Source organism: Perca flavescens, chromosome 2 (genome assembly GCF_004354835.1).
Source record: "Perca flavescens isolate YP-PL-M2 chromosome 2, PFLA_1.0, whole genome shotgun sequence".
NCBI classification, from domain to species: Eukaryota; Metazoa; Chordata; class Actinopteri; order Perciformes; family Percidae; genus Perca; species Perca flavescens.
The window spans coordinates 16,650,433-16,665,488 of record NC_041332.1 but is presented as its reverse complement, the minus strand read 5'-3'; the positions used below and the strand labels follow the sequence as shown (position 1 = coordinate 16,665,488).

Here is a 15,056-nt window from a genome sequence, read left to right as displayed (position 1 = left end):
GTAAAGCACTTCAAATTGCCCTGTTGCTGAAATGTGCTATACAAAAAAAAATTGCCTTGGCTTGCCTTGCCTTCACTCTCTTTGGATCAGCTGGAACTAAACTTCAGCTGAGATTCTCTGCCTGCCAACCGCTCATGCAGGTCAAACAGTGAAATCTGTCTGTCGGCAATATTGCTACTAGATCCAGCTGTCGACCCATACCTGCAGTCACATTACACAGGTGTATATGTGTGTATGTATGTTTGCACAGGTGTTGAAGATAAAGTAGGAGAGAGGTACACAAAGCAGAGAGAACAGAGGAGAGAAAAAGACAGAAGATATTATTCAAGTGCTGAGTAACTTTTATGCAAACTTTGGTAAAGTCACAAAACATAAAAATGTAATTGTGGGGAAGTTATGTGGCTTTGTTTGCTATACGCACATACATATTCCTGTCTGAATATCAAACAAACCACATCCACAAGAAACATGAAAGGCATTTCATGAATGTACTACTATGGGGCAAGTTTGCCATATTTTATTTAAAAGACAAAATATATACTTTAAAGCACAATTAGTGTTTTAAATATTGAAACACCTAAAGTTTCACAAATCTTATAAGTTGGAGTTGACAAATCCAGTATTTTCCAGAGAAGAATGAATGTTGAAGTGCTTTTTGTGCATCAAATCTAAACAATCCTCTGGCTGGCTGGTCATGCCCAGTACACTGTACGTCATTAATTTATTCAGGTTATTAAGTAAATAAAACTATTCATGGCATACCTTCTGTCATTAATACCACAAATCAGGGTGCCATATCTTGTTTTTAACAAAACTTATTTGTGTCTGATACATTGGAATGAGCCAAAAAAAACAAGTAGAGCAAGAGCAAGAGGAGACAGACAAACAGATGGAAATAGAAACTGAATTAGAGGGAGCTAAAATGTAAGGCAGGCACACATTATTGCACATCTATTGACACAGCATGCACACGCTGTGCTGTGTGCAGACAAACAACCTAAACCACAATATTAGCTGACTTGTTGTGAAAGCGAGAGAGAGAGAGAGAGAGAGCGAGAGAGAGAGAGAGAGAGATGTGAAGACCACACTGAACACTGAAATTAGGTTTATCCAATATTTTCCCCTTCATACAATTCCAGGAAGCAAATTAAAGGAAGTAAATGTCTGATTAAGTGGAAAAGCATTAGCCCTGTCCAATGAAGGCTGAAACCTTAATAATCAGAGCACTGTTGACAAACATACATAGACAAGGTCACAATGTTATTTGTTTCACTCTAACCAAGGTATTGCTAAAGTCAAAGTTAAGCTTTAAAATCAATTCCTAAATAGTCTCTTTGCTGTGGGTTTCTTATTTCTTTGTGTTTCAATTGCAAAGTTACACAAACACTAAAATAAAAATGTCTGTTTTTGTTTAACTGACAATCATCTGAAAATAAAATTAAAAGATTATATTTTTTTTATATTATGTGAAATTACCTCACCTCTTTTTGCAATATATATATATATATATATATATATATATATATATATATATATATATATATAACTAAATAACATTGGGAAAGGTCCACGGCTTCTCATGTCTCTTACCAGGTTTGACGCAGACGCCTCAGAGAAGGACAGTCCTCTGGGGATGATGAGGATGTGGTCTTGCTCTTTACTGACTCGAGCCTAAGACAAGAAAAAGTGAAATCACTTTTTTACTGGGGTATCAATTTGATTGAAATTTGGCAGCAACCAAGTTGAACTTTGGGTAAAAAAAACAAACAAAAAAAACAGCCCTTAGTAAGGATAGACTATTCTTATTCTTTCTGGTCAAAAGTTAAGTGAGTGACAAGTCAAAAGGAAATCTGTCTTTTATTTGTTTTAGCATGCTGCTATTTGTCAAAGTAAAACGGGAATCCGGACAATTCATTGATTAGTTAGTTAATCTATTCAATTTTTGAATGCAGTCGTGCTCTTGGTGTGGCGTCTTACTGTGATGTAGGAGCTGGGGAAGTGGGCCCAGCTGAACAGGTCCACCACTCTGTGAAGGCTGGCCAGTTTACAGCGGGTCAGCTTCTCGCCTTTCACCATCGTGCTGGATTCCATTCCATACAGGTCATTGATGGGAGTGACCATCCCCAGACCTAAACAATGGAATTATCAGGGTTAAAGGGAAAAAATATAACATGCATTAAAGAAAATAGTACTATTCGTATTAAAATTACACTTTTATCCTCTCTTCCTAACGACGACAACAACAGCCAAACAGGGCCACTGTCAACATCTGTCTTTTTTTTTTTAAAATGATGTATCTGACACATCTGGCTCCACATAAAACAACTGAGGTTATGTAAACTCCAACCTTTATACTTTGTTTACTGCCAAGGCCTCTTACACTTCCTAACTATAGGCAAGGAATCTTATAGAAAAAGAAGCGCCATTACTCATCACATACGTCATTGGTGCCAAGCCTGTAGCATTCTACATGTATTTGATTGTAATAGAGCATTATCAATAACTAACCAACCATCATACTGTTAACAAATATTTTATACAATTCAAGAGGGGTAACATGCCAGCTCTATTGATAATGTTTCCTATGTTTGTCAGGAGGTGACGCTAATCGCCAACTTTGTTTAGCTAACGTCGGCCAGCAATATCTCTGTTGAGAGGTCCTACATTAATTTGGGGATGAATTCCATTAGTAAGAAATAATCCTTGTGAAAGGTGTAAAAGAAACAGACTGCCATGTTGGTGAGTGATAGCAAATGTTAGCTACAGCCTCTCTAGCTTAATCAATGTCATTAGTGATGTGTTGGACCTGGCCCGTTTGGTCATGTATCATGATGTAGCAACTATTTTAGACCAACCAGGGGCTTTAGTGGAGCTATATGCAGCTGCTGAAAAGAGCCATGATCTGTTTGGAGACCAATAACAAGAAAAACAAACGTGCACAGTTAGACAAAAAAAATCAATCACCATAACGTAAAGTGTTTTATGTTGTGGAATCATTTTTCACTCAAAGGTGAAACAACACAGATATGATGGGTTATAGTGGGCCTTGTCATGCCTGCCCCATTAACTTCAATAGAACGAACCAAAGTCTGGCACCCATGCAAAATTCTAATGACGTATGGCTCTTCCTTCTTTCTAAGATTCCTTGATTATGGGTTAATGCTGAACTGAACCACTATATTGCCTGTGACATGTAACTCTGCATTAGTTGTGCATTCCAGCACTGTGATTGAAAGCAGACTTCACATATGGGCTCCTGGACAGAACTCCAAGATCAAAAAACACTAGAGAAGTATGCGTAGCTCTTCCGGAGTCTGGGGTTGGGTTGTCTTGGGGTATTTATGCCCTTAAGCACACAAAGCTCATGTTTGGATATGGATCTCCTCTCTTCAAATATTGATGCTGTGTTTTGTTTTTCAGTGCAGTGCAAAGAAGTTGCACTTTGGGCAAGGATGGCATGTTCTGCTAAATGTTAGTGTCTGGTTGCCCAGGGTAAAGTGCCACAGCAGTGTGAGCACTTACTGAGGGGGGAGGTGTTGAAGCCAGCCACGGAGCTGGCCATGAAGAAGTCCGCGATCTGTCTGAGGGCCAGCAGGCCAGTGGGGTTGTTCCCCTTCCGCTGCTGCTCCTGGATCAGACTCTCCAACTCCTCCTTGAAGGCCTGGAAGAGAAGAGAAAGACAGAAAGAGTTGAGAAGAAATTATGTGATGTGTCAAAAACTATAGAAACTGAACCCTCAGATTTCTCTAAATGCAGAAAGGAAAGCAATTTTTCCAACATCAAAAAGGCTATTTGGATTAATATTCATTTGATAATTTTTTATAAAGCATCACACCTGAAAATGAACAATATCCAATATGTGTATGCTATACATGAAATCCATGCCTTTGAGAACTTTGAGTTACAAGATTGGACAGGTATTCTGCAGCTTTAACTGGAAATAAGAAAAATATCATTTATTTCATTTTGAAGATGGCGCTTTAACTTTCTTGAACTGTAATGATATCTAAAACAAATGAAAAGACAGGGAGAGATGATGGTGAGACAGATTAGAGGCGGAGGGAGAAGAGAGAGCAGGGGATTAGTGGAGATAGGGATGAAAGTAAAAAAAATATGGGAACATTAAGAGAGACAGGAAGAGAGGGAATAAAGAGGGAGACGTGTTAATCACAGATTAGACATGCTCCTCTGGTGAAACGTCCTCAAAGTGCTCTACGAAGCTGGATCAGGATAGGTTGGCTTTCCCAACAAGCTGAGTCAGGATTGGCCGTCCGGCTAGCTCGTAGCCTGCATTACTATTGGCTGGTTGACTTAGAGAGAGAGAGAGTGTGTGTGTGACTAATCCTCAGGTCCAGACTACAGTCATCTGTTGAATCCACAGACACAATACAGTATATGGTAACATGCTCCTATGCAAGACCAGATACACACACAGTTGGCTGCGTTGCATCACATAAAGCACTGTAAGACTACATGCTTTAACTCTCCTTCAAAGCAAATCATCACAAAACAGCTCATAACTCAAACGTTCGAACAGAAATCACAAGACTTCTCAGTATCAGTTTGAATGTGATGATGCTAACGGCGATGCAGCTATTGCAGACATGTTATATAAATGTTAATAATATTAATATAATGTTTTCTCCATCTGGTCAACCATCCTTATACCTGTTTAAATTAATAGTATTTAAATCTTTATGAACTAATTCATCGAAATCCCAGTGTGTAGTGTGTATCTCCTGCAGTTACAGTTTGTGTCTGCCACGCCTTAAGAGTTATATTTGTCACCATGACTCTGAGTCCACTTTAACTTCCTGGTGGAAAATCAAAACCAGTGATGGGAATCTGTGGCAAAATCAGCACAGCCTGAGAGTGAAAATAGGTCATAAAACTATTTCCATGCAATGACTCCTATTGCAGGGCAACATCCAATATTTATGCTTTTATTTCATCTCATAGCTCATGCAACAGTCAACACGTTGCCCATTCGAGCTGTGCACATAACATCTTAGACACGTAACTTCCCCTTGTCTCTGTTATGCGAATGCAGTTGAGGCCTTTGGTTTTAATGCCCATGTGGGGGTGTTTTGTTCAAAGTGGAGCAACCCCCTGCGTCAGGACACATACAGTCCCGGAGCACCGCTGATTCTGAACCCTAGCCAGACATTCCTCAGTCCCTAGTGGCAAGGTTGCTGTGGAAACCGGCTTGTTGCGGATGTCTGACAGTGGTGGGTCAGGTTTTTTTTTTTTTTTTTTTTTCAGTTGTTGTTGTTCTGGGCATTTCAGTTTCAAAGAGTGTTGTGCCATCACTTTGACATTGAAGCCACAGTGCTCCAAAGACTTTTTATTGGAGCCAGAGCAGAGACTCTTGATCCTCAGGCAGTTTCTGTGTTCCTGACTCGACTAGAAAGGTTTTCGTTTATTGCTAGCTTGAGACTGGTTGCTCTTACAAAATGGCAACTAACATGAATGAAAATCCCATCAGCAGACACAATCAAACTTGTCCAGCAGATCAAAAACAATATTCACATTTGGAGTTGTGTTTCTGGCCACCTGATGAATGTCCAATATTGTCTCTCCTTGCTCTGTTTTGGTTTCCACCAATTCCTGAGGTTAATATCTGTCTATATAGCTGATAAATTTGAAATAAATCGTATTAGCTAAAAAAAAAAAAAAAATATTTGTTATTTCACACAATAGATTTGTAGTGTTTTGGAATGAAAGGTATCAAAAGCACATGAGCATAACCACACACACACACACACACACACACACACACACACACACACACACACACACACACACACACACACACACACACACACACACACACACACACACACACACACACACACACACACACACACACACACACACACACACACACACACACACACACACACACACACGCAGTCATCTGCTCTACAGTTTGTGTTCCCAAGAAGATTATGACAGCAGGGATTTGACCTCCACCATCTGAACAGATTAATCCTGGGGACTAAAGTGGATCGTATCATTAATATTTCGGCAAATATCTGCAGCAGAAAAACAACATCACACGTCAAGTCTGTTTTTTAGCAGCTGTGGCGTGACTGAACACTCCCACTTCAACCCAAAGACAGGAAATCTGATGGACCTTCAAAATTACATTACATCATTGCAGTTACAGCACATTTGCCTCCGTGGTGAAAAATAGCACATCATCTACCTGACTAAAATCACTGACAGGCTAGATGGCGGAAAAAAATGTGATCCAATCAGAGAAATAAGGAAAGGTTTCTGTGCCTGCTTCAAAATCTAAAAAAGGGAACTGCAGTGGTGTTGAGAGAATAAAGTTGACATTCAGACTGGGCTTGGCCAGCACTTTGACGACCGAGTCAAAGCGAGAGTGGTGAAAGTAGTAAAACATGGCCACTTACGTAAAGTAAAAAAAATGTTTGACATGGAAATGTTTCAACCTTCTCTGTTGTAAAGGTTAGAGTTTAATGGTTTTTGCTAAGAAATAGTCTCTTAGTTGCTTCCACAGGACTGGATAAGTCTGGATGACATGCCGTGCAGAAGGACATTACATCAAGGGCAGATGCTTCCTGGAAAGAGTAGCCTACTTTCTTAAACTTTACTATTTGGTGGATGGTGAACAAAAAGACATTTTCCCACGCATATTTTCAATCATCTGAGTCACCTTCTCCAGGGGACAAAATCTTCGAATTCTTACTACAGGAAGAGCTTGTGTCATGTGACTTACAGAGACCTTTCCTATTGTCTGGCTCAGTTATTGTTGTAGATACAGGTGACACTTAAACAGTTGTACGTCACCCTGTGGGAAAGGAAGACAGGAGTGTTTATGACTTTGTTGGAGCAAGGCCGATCCTGCATGTCTGTGCTTGTGCACTGATAAAAAAAGTGATGGTTTCAGCATTACCTCACACACCTGTGTCCTTATGTTAAATGAAACTATAATGGTTTGACTCAGTACATCAGATAAACTTAAAAGATTTTTTTTTTTTTTTAAAGTATGTGAATACTGTGTTTTGAGGTCATTTCCCATAGCAGATTAGGATTATGTTCTCACTCCTACAAACCTGCATCACAGTTCACCTGGAAGAACATAGTGACCTGCATTTTTCAGGTCTCTCAGTTACGGCATCCAAGCTCAGATTGCATTATTGTCAACTGGGCGAATAAACCAAAGTAAAGTAGTAACCACAACAGAGTAAAAATAAAACCATTCGGACATACTTGCCATGAAAAAAGACTCTACATACACACATAGAGAAACATACATGCACAGATAGATAAAAGGCAAACACACATACTTAAAGCTTTTAGGCACAAACGCACACAAGGTGAGGCCTGTAATTTTAGCCACAACCTCCCCAGTTATGTCAGCACAATGCTGTTCTTTTAAACCACCAGCGTGACAGTGTTACAAAATAAGAGAGAGTGCCTGCCTGCGAGCTTGCCAATGCTATTGATTTCTCCCCATCTAACCTCAGAGTGTGTGTCAGTAAAATTGGTCCCAAACTTCAGCTGCAATGGCTCCCTACTCTGCATAAACTCTCTGCCCTTTTACTTGAAGGAAATACTTGTTCACCCCGAGAGAAATTAAGGGAAATGGGGATCAACGGGGATCATTTACACAACTCACATTCTTAAAAGTGTCAATAAAGTTTATCAATGAATGAAGATGACACTGTAGTACGTGTATGGGATTCATCTACATAAAGTGTGTCAATACATGAGTTGCAGATAGAGATGTGTCGATCCAACTGTTTCTCTCCCAAAACAAATTCTGAATACCTCAAATCAAGATTTTAGTCAATAGAGTACCATTTCCATACCAGTGCTACCCAACAAAAACCCAAATTTAGAAGTTGTCTAACACTTCCTCACTGCATGGAACTTATTGAAATCCTTTTTATGTATGGCAACATGAGGCCAGGAATTGCTGTGGCACTAAAAACTGAGTCAGAGGCTGGTCGTATTGAATGAATGTAACTGACAGCGGAAACAAGGAAACTGTATTTAATGTGGATTGGTCATGTCATGGCCGATAGCTGATCCACTTAATCAGGTCAGTATCAGCACGATTACCCATCCGGCATATTGAATCGGTGCATTCCTAGTGTCAAATAGATTCATGCACCAGTTTTAGATACAGCAACAACAACAAAAATCATTTGTGACTAAAACATATCTGTCACGGATTTTGAATAAAAGATGTTGATTTCAGTTGCCAGATGGGGAAGCTAGTGGAAAGCTTACACAATAACCACCAAAGAGATTCTTCTGATTTTGGGTCTATCCTTTTGAGTTTGCACATGAGCTAACGTGGACTTAGTAACATTTCAGTGTGTTGCCCTGTAATCCTGAGGGCACTGCCCCACTGCTGGAGGTTTTGCTAAGTTCAGCACCCATGATGTCGTGAAATGCCAAAAGTGAAACAGTCGCTGAGCCATAGCTCTGAGGGGAAAAGGTGTATTTTTTTTTTTTAAAGAAGTCTCTGGTGTGAGTTCAACCACTAATGTTCCATCAAATGAGACCTTCAGGACTTTAAAAAGAGAAGGGAAAACAGAATAGAGTACAGCCGTGATATTTAACTCAAATGAGGGGACCTGCCAAAAGCACCATAAATTATCCACTTGTGTTTTCTGGCAAGTGGGGGGGGGGGAGGGAGAGAAAATGTGCACTTCCTCTAAAAACCACAGGACTAGTGCAAATGAGGCTGAGTAAATTTACCACTTGGCATCAGTAAGTAATTTCTATGGATGATGTACAAACTGTGCCACAAGACGAGAGGAAAACCTAATAGCAGGGGGGAGGGAAGATGCAGAAAATAGAAGCAGCATGTGGAAGTACAACTCAAATTCAATTTTATCTGATTTTATTTCAAGCCCCTGAGGGTTTTTGACCTTTTGACATTTTGGGTCGCAAATATTTACAGCAACTTAGTTCCCAACACAGGCCGAGGCTTAACCGCAGAATTGAACATAAACAAATTCATATCATGATTCACCAACTAGGACATCATGAGAGTTGTATTTGCAGCCAACATTTTTATCCATAAATGCAACAAAATAACCACCTCAATGTGCCTCACAAACCACCTCAAGGCAAATTTCAATCCTTGCATGTCATACAAAACTCTTTATGTTAACCAACATTACCACCAAAAGCCTGAAAAAAGCCTTTGCTTCCCCTTCTCTCTTCCTTCCTCATGTGACTTTAAATAACCAAATAAATCAAGTAATATTACCTAAAGATTGACACACACATTAACCAGAAAATAACGTTCCTCTGTTTATCTTAAGGCCACTACATTATAAATGTATTCTTACAAATTTAGAAATGTCCGTCTTTAAGTGTTTTACGTGTCATTAACTGCATCCAAAATATTAAGGATTGTGTTGCTCTAAAGTCTATAGAAGAGATGAAAACACTATCAGCTCTCAGGTTGAAAATGTAATCAATATTCATGTGTTACTTCCATAAATGTATCAAGGGGACTATGCAGAATATGTATACGTTTCATGGGTTTTCAATTTACACGTGCGTGTTTCACCTTCCCTCCATCCCTTTCATCCTTGGAGCCTGGTGGGACAAACAGGGACCGAAAGGGTTCAAGGTTTAGCTGTAGCCTTTGACTTTTAAAGGTAAACACTGCTGCATGAATGAGGCGGGTGGATGAAGTGAGCTGAGTTGATTCAGTCACGCCTGGTCTATTATTGGCCCGACTTTAAATACAACCTGCCATCTGAGCGCTACAAACATGTAATCTGGAGCCGCCACTAGGCCCCATAACACTGGAATCAAAACAAAGAGAGAGAGAGAGAGAGAGAGAGAGAGAGAGAGAGAGAGAGAGAGAGAGAGAGAGAGAGAGAGAGAGAGGCGCCATGTGTGGACTCCCAGCTGTTGACATTCTTGTTGTTGTTGTAGTTGAACATGAGAGAGAGCAACAGACTGAGGAAGATGGAGAAAGAAATGGAGACGATAGGAGAGAGAGAGCACACACACACACACACACACACACACACACACACACACACACACACACACACACACACACACACACACACACACACACACACACACACACACACACACACACACACACACACACACACACACACACACGTGTCCATGTCAAGCTGGTGACACACACTTGTTATTGTTGTTGTTTTAATACGAGTAAACCAGCGCTGAGAAGCCAGCTGTCCTGATGTAAGGGCTGAAAAACCCTGTGCGGCCAACAGTTACTGCTGACTGAGAGCTGGTTGGCTCACGTTCAACTCCACATTAAGCGGAAATAATATACATAACACTGCATGACCGCAAGTGTAACACAATAGCAGACCTACGCACAGTGTGATGTAGTGGTAGATAATGGCAATGGGGACCCATATGACGTCCAAACCGATCAAATAACAGTTATCACTGGTGATAACAAATAGCTTGTAAAGAAACAAAAGGTATTCAACATAAAATGGTACAAAACCGAACAGCATTAAAAAAATATATACTTATAGGAGTATAACAATTTTTTTTGTGTAAAAACAGTTGCCTACTTACACATCCAGCAGATACTGAACATCATACGTCCAATATTCACCAGCCCCTGGGGGAAATATCTGGCTCTTTAGCTGCTAAATGCTCCACTGTGTTCACTGTGTCTGTCTGCCGTTTGGTGCTGAGCAGTCAGTGTATAACAGAAAACCGGTGCCTGCTGCGACTGGAACCGAGGTTGATGAACCAAAACAGTAAAATTTCAGACCGTAACACCTAAACAATGAGCTGATACACACTAACACGCTCCGTAGAGCTCAAGCAATAATTATCTGTGGGTTGATTACCAACTTAATATCTTTCACATTACACGTCGTCATGTGATTTAAGCAGCTAAAATACATTTTTATAGTTTTGTCTTCATTTAAACGTCACTTCAATGAGCACATGAGTGAGTACATTAAAGTGCCCTGCTCTAAGCAGACAGTCGGCCGGGCAGGTCACTGTTGGGTCCTCACTGAGCTTGTCTGTGGCCGACCATCACTGGTGTTTTTTGCCATGTGTCTGGCACAGCTGACGTTTCTTTCATATACACCCTGAGTTTACACCATGAAGATTAACCAAGAACTAGAGCATGGCTTAAAAGGGGCATCTGAACACACCACAAAGACTAGAGCCCATGGTCAGCTGATGTGTTTTCAGCTCCTGCCTTGGAGGAAATAACAAGCCTGTGTCCTCAAACAAAAACCTCCCATACTGACAAACAAAACACACAAGCCAGTAATCTAATTAAAAGTTCCACAGAGGCGTAAAATACATGGGTTCCTATTGTAAATGGAGAAGATGTTTGATAGATCACTGCAGCTGCATGGCACTGGTTTGCTTGGTGTCGTCAGGCTGTGGTCAGACAGCTCTCTCCGACTGACCGTCTCTACCATTAACTCAACATGCTGAATCGCTGCTGATAAGGGTGGACTGGAGCCAGCTGTGCCAGACACACGGCAAAAAACACCAGTGATGGTCGGCCACAAACAAGCTCAATGACGACCCAACAGTGCCCTGCCCGGCCGACTGTCTGCTTGGAGAAGGGCACTTTAATGTACTCGCTCATTTGCTCACCCCTAACTGCACTTGTGGTACTCAATCACGTACACAGACAATGTGACACATACATATATACATAGAGTATCAAGTGGAAAACTGCATCAGCAGCACCATGCTGCTGCCCTCCCAGACATCTGGCACAAAACACAACGTGCCAAGAAAACCACACTGGGCATGTGCAGAATGCGGATCATATTTAAAGCTTTAAAGGAAACGGGCCAAACCACGGCAGCCACTACCCAATATCCACCAAACACTTCCAAGCTTGTGTTACTGTACTTGTGAGGGCATTAATTCATGACATCCACTGCCTACTGTATGTGACATCTAACCTGATCCTTTACCTATTTAACTTTACCATAAATATGCCCCCGCTGACTCTAAAACCCTCAAAGTGTACGTGTCACTTCAAAGTACAAATGCATAGAGACATGCACACCTCGTCTCTCCAAATGTAAGATCCCATTGTTAACAGTGAGGAGCCCTTCGGTCAGAGACCAGCCTTGAGTAAATATTCCTAATACTCTGTAGGCTAAACTGAAAGGCAGGGGCTTGTTGTAAAATCTTCACACAAGATGACGCAACTGGTCAAAGAGCACAATACAAACCGCAAGATAGGACAACACTGAGCTTGGCTATATTAGATGTTGAGTTCCTGACTTAATTAGCTTTGTAGCAACTCATTTAGCAATGGTTTGAATGTAACGGACGTTCATTATTATCAAAAAGTTACGCACTAAAGCTTTAAGATTTGAAAAGGAAACAAACTGATTCACGATGCATGGCAAATATTTAATTAATGTGTGTTCAAGTGTTACTGTAGGTTTTGTTAACTAAGCCTGTTCAGATCACAATATTTGCTACGACGGAGTATTAGGGCCACATCCTTTTCGTACTGTGCACTGCATTCTGATCTTTGCAGACATTACAGCTAACTGAAAACCTATAGCAAAGATGCTCCAATACTTTGCCTTTACAGCAGTGCCTAATTAATATAGTATGTGTGGTCCAAAAGGGGCTGAAATCTACCTCCAGCACTTCATTTTGGCTACTACAGCAACAGTAATTTTCAAGAATCCAGACATCCAGAGAAAGAAAATCAAACCACAACATGATGCGTGTCGGCTAAAATATGCCCTGTGCCCAGAATTGTTTACCTCAGCAAAACCTGATCCAACATGAGAGCTGCTGAACTGGAGGGCACTTGGAGAGCGCCGAAAGTAAGCCTGAGTGAGGGTGTGGTAGCTGGTGGTTATATTAGGGTTTTAGCAGGCCGCTGACTGCTGTGATTGTGTGGCCAGTGTCACAACATCAACACAAGCACATGTGATACTGTAACTTCTTTAGAAATCACTTGATTGGGGAATAATAACTGACGGAAAGAGAAAATGGGAACTGACTACTCAAAGTAGGGTGAGGTGAAAAGTTATTTGCTTGAAGTTCTCCATTGGGTCTTCAGTGATAACTCAACCGCCCTATTCTTTGGCAAAAGATAAGACAACATACAGGTAGTTTTCCCTCCTTTCATCCCATATCAAAAGTGTTTTTTGTTCGGGTTAGGGTTCCCCATACATTGAGAAACAGGTGGGGGCCACCCTGGACAGGTCAGCAGTCTATCGCAGGGTCAACAACTTTAGAGTTGACAGTTAACTTAAGGAATCTAGAACCCATCTACCTTTCAGGACTCTCTGCACTCTATGTACCGAACAAATAAGAAAGCACCTTTCCCACCGGTTTAAGTTATGTAGCACCGTTCTGTATCTGTGTAGTAAAAATGCATCTGAAGCAGCACACAAGACTCACTCACATCTCTTTTCCCCCTTTTGGTTTGTGTGGCATCAAATGTAAACGGTGACTTTAGCAGACACTAATATAAATATCCTCTTCACCAACCTTTTTAGCAGGTTACAGGTTACCATTAGAGATGTTCCACCAGTATCGGTATCGGCTCCGATACTGCCTAAAACGCTGGTATCGGTATCGGGAAGTAGTGGAGTTTATGCACCGATCCAATACCACGTAATAAAGCCCTAAAGAAAATCTACGTTAAAAGTAGTTTATTTAGGTTCTTTTTCCATTATAACCGACTGTAAAACTGGAGAATAAAAGAAAGTTCTGGGGCATTCATTGTTTGTGTTTGTTCATGTTTTACAAAGAGTTTAACCTGAGCCAGACAGACAACAAAGATAGAAATCATATCACATCCATAAAGGGATAGTAGTATACAGTTGTTAAAACATAATAAAATATATGACCAACTGGTATCGGATCGGTACTCGGTATCGGAATCGGTATCGGGAAGCAAAAAATGGTATCGGACCATCTCTAGTTACCATCTGTCAATTGTTTTTCTCCTCTAGACAATGTCACCGCAGTAAGCAATTGCATGCATTACCCTCATATTGAAACTTAGTTAACTGACTTACGGGGCTCTGTAAGATCTGTGTGACACGTTTCTTCTGCTCCAGAACATTGAAGTCCTGCCGGAGGTCAGGGGACATGTTCCTGGTCCTGATGTACTCCGGATCATTGACGTTGACCCGGTCGAAGTAGCGCTCCTTAGTCCCTCCACTGGGCGGGGGAGGGGTGGTCACCACCCCCTGATGGCTGTCCGCGCTCATGCCTGCTTCACCCGACTTGCTTGCTCTACAGCCGCCGCTCTGACTCTCACCTAAGAAGAAGAGAAGAGAGAGGTGGAAACGTTAGAACACAAATCACGCCATTTGAAAGGCAAGTGGGAATAGCATGTAGTATTTCACAGCACATGAAAAGGGAGTTTAGTAAAAACAGAACAGAATGTACCAGGATTCAAACTAAAGCACTTATGACAATGTGGTATGCAAAGTCATTAGGATGGAATACAGATTTGCTGGTAGAAGGCAAAAATGTTTCATGTCTCTTTTTATCAATTTAAGTTGTATGCGGCATTATTCCCACCTGAACAACTACCACACAAACAGCTTTTCACTTTCACACAGCTCATGTTTATAATACCCATTGCTTGAGTTAAATGATTGTTGTCACTTTTAACAAGAGTAACTTTCTGTCATAAGTAGTTCCTCAATTGCAAAAAGTAATCTATTACTTTCAAAACTAATGGAAAACACCTGGCACATGCCAATCCAATTTGCTGACAAACAACATATCATCAGCAGATGACAGAGTTGTTGCGTGTGTTCGTCAAACAGGAAAAGAACGGGCCTGTTATTGGTGGACCTAAGAGAGGTGATGCTCTTTGATGCAAATAACAAGCTCCCGCACCGTCCTGACAGCAGAGTTTTGTTCCATACAGAACTAGGCAGAATGCACTAGGCATTAGTGAGGTCACTCTGACACACTACCCAACATTGCACATGAGGAGGACAGGAGCAGTTTTGTTTGAACTTCCAGGCCTTGACTGGTGAGGTGGTTTGCTCCCACCGTTCATTCTCAGGTCAGCTGGCATGACA

General features: G+C 41.0%; 1 protein-coding gene across 6 annotated transcripts in view; it reads right to left on the bottom strand.

Annotated features, from left to right (window-relative positions):
- add3a (adducin 3 (gamma) a) overlaps positions 1–15,056 on the bottom strand; it is a 114,781-nt gene that overhangs the window by 21,139 nt on the left and 78,586 nt on the right. For all 6 annotated transcript variants that reach the window (XM_028594476.1, XM_028594486.1, XM_028594461.1 and 3 more), the window contains 4 exons: positions 14,034–14,278; positions 3,523–3,661; positions 1,978–2,129; positions 1,591–1,671 (listed from right to left, as the gene is read on the bottom strand). In XM_028594476.1, the coding sequence (XP_028450277.1) occupies positions 1,591–1,671; positions 1,978–2,129; positions 3,523–3,661; positions 14,034–14,228 (567 nt within the window). In that variant the 5' untranslated portion in view covers positions 14,229–14,278. The remainder of the gene's footprint in view (positions 1–1,590; positions 1,672–1,977; positions 2,130–3,522; positions 3,662–14,033; positions 14,279–15,056) is intronic.